This window comes from Limulus polyphemus, unplaced genomic scaffold (genome assembly GCF_000517525.1).
Source record: "Limulus polyphemus unplaced genomic scaffold, Limulus_polyphemus-2.1.2 Scaffold6861, whole genome shotgun sequence".
Classification (NCBI taxonomy): domain Eukaryota; kingdom Metazoa; phylum Arthropoda; class Merostomata; order Xiphosura; family Limulidae; genus Limulus; species Limulus polyphemus.
In genome coordinates, this window is record NW_013672471.1 from 31,084 (window position 1) to 34,277 (window position 3,194).

The 3,194-nt window shown below is 30.8% G+C and overlaps 1 protein-coding gene across 1 annotated transcript in view; it reads right to left on the reverse strand.

Moving 5' to 3' along the window:
* Positions 1-1,772: 1,772 nt before the first annotated feature.
* LOC111089635 overlaps positions 1,773-3,194 on the reverse strand; it is a 2,820-nt gene continuing 1,398 nt past the window's right edge. Inside the window, exon 3 of the mRNA XM_022402498.1 lies at positions 1,773-2,500. Coding sequence (XP_022258206.1) covers positions 1,773-2,408 — 636 coding nt within the window. The 5' untranslated portion in view covers positions 2,409-2,500. The remainder of the gene's footprint in view (positions 2,501-3,194) is intronic.

Genomic DNA, 3,194 nt, shown 5'->3' on the forward strand with positions numbered 1-3,194 from the left:
GTCTGTCTCTGTTTTAGATACAATATTTCCTTTTATCATTTCTAACAATGACAATTATTTTAGGTCTGTCTCTCTGTTTTAAATACATTATTTCCTTTTATCATTTCTAACAATGACAATTATTTTAGGTCTGTCTCTCTGTTTTAGATACAATATTTCCTTTTATCATTTCTAACAATGACAATTATTTTAGGTCTGTCTCTCTGTTTTAAATACATTATTTCCTTTTATCATATCTAACAATGACAATTATTTTAGGTCTGTCTCTGTTTTAGATACATTATTTCCTTTTATCATTTCTGTCAAATCTGTTACTTGTAATTTATCAAACAGAACATTGTGAACAATTTTAATAATACAAAAATAAGGCACACTTGCTCTACTCTTGCTAAAACATACTAGAATTAATGCACAATACAAAAAATCAAATTAAGAATACATTATTTTATACTGTATTATAGTGCTTCTTCTTGAGCATTTTGTTTTAATCGTATCGTAAACACCAAGATAAAATGTAGCTTCTAAATTTACTGTATATTTAAAAGAAATAAAATCAGGAGCTAAATTAATCATTTCATATCAATTCTAAACCACTAACATTTTGATGAAAGAAGATTCTGGAAAAGGTTTTTTTTTCTTTGAACAATGCAATACAATTTAGTCTCTACTTGTTTAAAAAGATTTATTTTAATTTAGGATTTCTTTAAAACTACACTTTATCTAAATGTACTTTCTTCGTTATCCATAAATAATCTTTCAGAAGAAAAGAAAACAACAACAACAATGAAGCAAGTTGTACATATTTTATGATTTTTGAAATGGTTAATGTTTTGAAAATAGCTTACCCAAATCATTAATGAAAATAACTTCATTTGATCACATGATACATTAGCTGTGATTATATTATTTATCATATATAAATATATATATACCTTATTTTAAAGAATACTCTTTTCTTGTTTGAGCAATAATGTTCCTTCATAAGATGTTGGCATCTATACAAGAAAACACTACTCTTGATAAAAACAAAACACATTTGGTAATAAACTTAAAAACATACTGTAGAACAGTATATTACTTGATTCTCTTGTTCTTATAAGACAAAAAATATTATTTATCTCAGAAACATACATTTTAAAAGAAACATTTCAAAAAAAGCCACCATGACACTTTGGCCAGTAATACAACTGGTACCAACCAACCAACAAGCCAATTTCTTAAACTATCAACTGTTTTATTTCTTTCAATGTTATTTTCCACCATCAACAGTATATGGAAATTATAATGCAGTCACTAATTTGTTTTGAGTCAAAAAAATATTTTTGTTTTTAAAATACTCAAGTAAAAAGAAATTAATGATTGAAGATTTTACGATACGATTAACGGCTAAACATTTATGTCAACAATTAATCCGCATCCTAATTGTTATAGATATTTTAGACAATTACAAACAGAATCACCTTTACTGGATTGTGAGGTTAAAAGTTAACCTGTCATATTTCATCATTAAGTTTTCTATTTAATAACTACCTAGAAATTCCTAAACAACACAGATCCACAAAGATTACAAAACCTGGATTATATGTACTAATAAAAATATCTTGAGCAAAAGTAGAGATTGTATTTTTTTGGCAGTTTCATTTTTCAAGTCACAATGATAAAAAACTTAATCCTACTGTTGTAAAAAAACAAAACAGAGAGAGAGGTGACTAAAAATATAACTTATATCTCAAATAAAACTACAACACTGATGACAAACACGCTAATCTTTACTAAGATAGAAAATCTTCTTCCTCTAGGTGCTGTTTAGTAGGTGTTGAAAACACGCTTGGTTTCCAAAGGGAACGTGTGAAAAGGTTAGGATACTGAGAATGGTGGTGGGAAGGAGTCAATAACGGACTAGCTTCACACCTTTTCTTTCCTTCTTCCCGACTCGGAACGTTTTCAAAAAGAGCATTATCTCGAGTGAATGTCATATCAGAGTGAGGTTTGTTGTCTGCTTTATTAGCAGGATCAGATCCAGCAGACTTGGTTTGTATGGGAGAGTAGGAGGAGACTGTTATAACACAGCTGTCCATCAGATCAGCAGCAGGAGTGATCCTAAGTTTGCTCTTGGCAATCTCCTGACCACTTAAACTTGCAGTATGCTGAAGACTACCTGTCTGGTAACCAGTGTCTTGCAAGAGCTCAGAATTTGCGTTCTGTGTCAGACTAGCTATGTGAAGACTGTGTGGGGGACAGACCTCCAGGACTCCATCAGTGTCAGCATTCTCTTCTGTCAGTCTCTCCATGAAACACGTCTTTTCTTCACCAGTCAATCTACATGGAGGTTTTAAAGCGGGGGTTTCTGATATTAACATAGAAGATAACGCCACACTACTACTCATCATTTCACTCATTATGCTCATAGGTGTCCCATAACTATCAGAGGAGCTGCTACTGAGAGCAGTTCTGGCATCTTTACTCTTGGCACTAATTCTGGAGTCTTTATTCTGCTCTTCTATCAGTGGAAATAAATAATATTTGAAATTGTATAAATCTACATCATCTATTCTTTAAAACTTAAGATTAATAAAAACCTCATTATAATTTACCAGTTTATGTTTTTAAAAAGAACAAAGTTACCAGTTTGAAATTATATAAATATCACATGTTAATATTAACCCTTACGACGAGCCAAGCAGATATATCCACTTTGACATTTATAGCGATTTAATGTGAAAAAGGGATTTACCCCATGGCTTCACAAAAAGACTATAAAAGATCAGATTCCAAATTTCATTTTTTGGTGAATAATTGACAATTTTCAACAACCAGCCCGAAATATTTTACGTACCAAAAGGGTTAAACATCGGTATAAAATAGGTCATTTTTTTGTCAAATAATGTAATTATTTCTGAAGTCTTGTTAAATTACTGAGGTGATTGATTATTGAAACACTTTGTTCATTGTCTTTATCAATGACCTAGAATAATAATGGTTGGAGACGGCTTGAATGGGTAATAAAGAAAAACTTTAATATAAGTTTAACATAACAGCAAATGTAGAACGTTTCGACAAGGTTTTGTCATCATCATGTACAAGTAATTTACACTGACATGGAGATATATATACAGTATTGAACAAAGAAGTCACATGACCGGAACTGTTGTGAAACTTAGAAGAGGTATCTAGGCACCCCAGGGTGTTAGTTT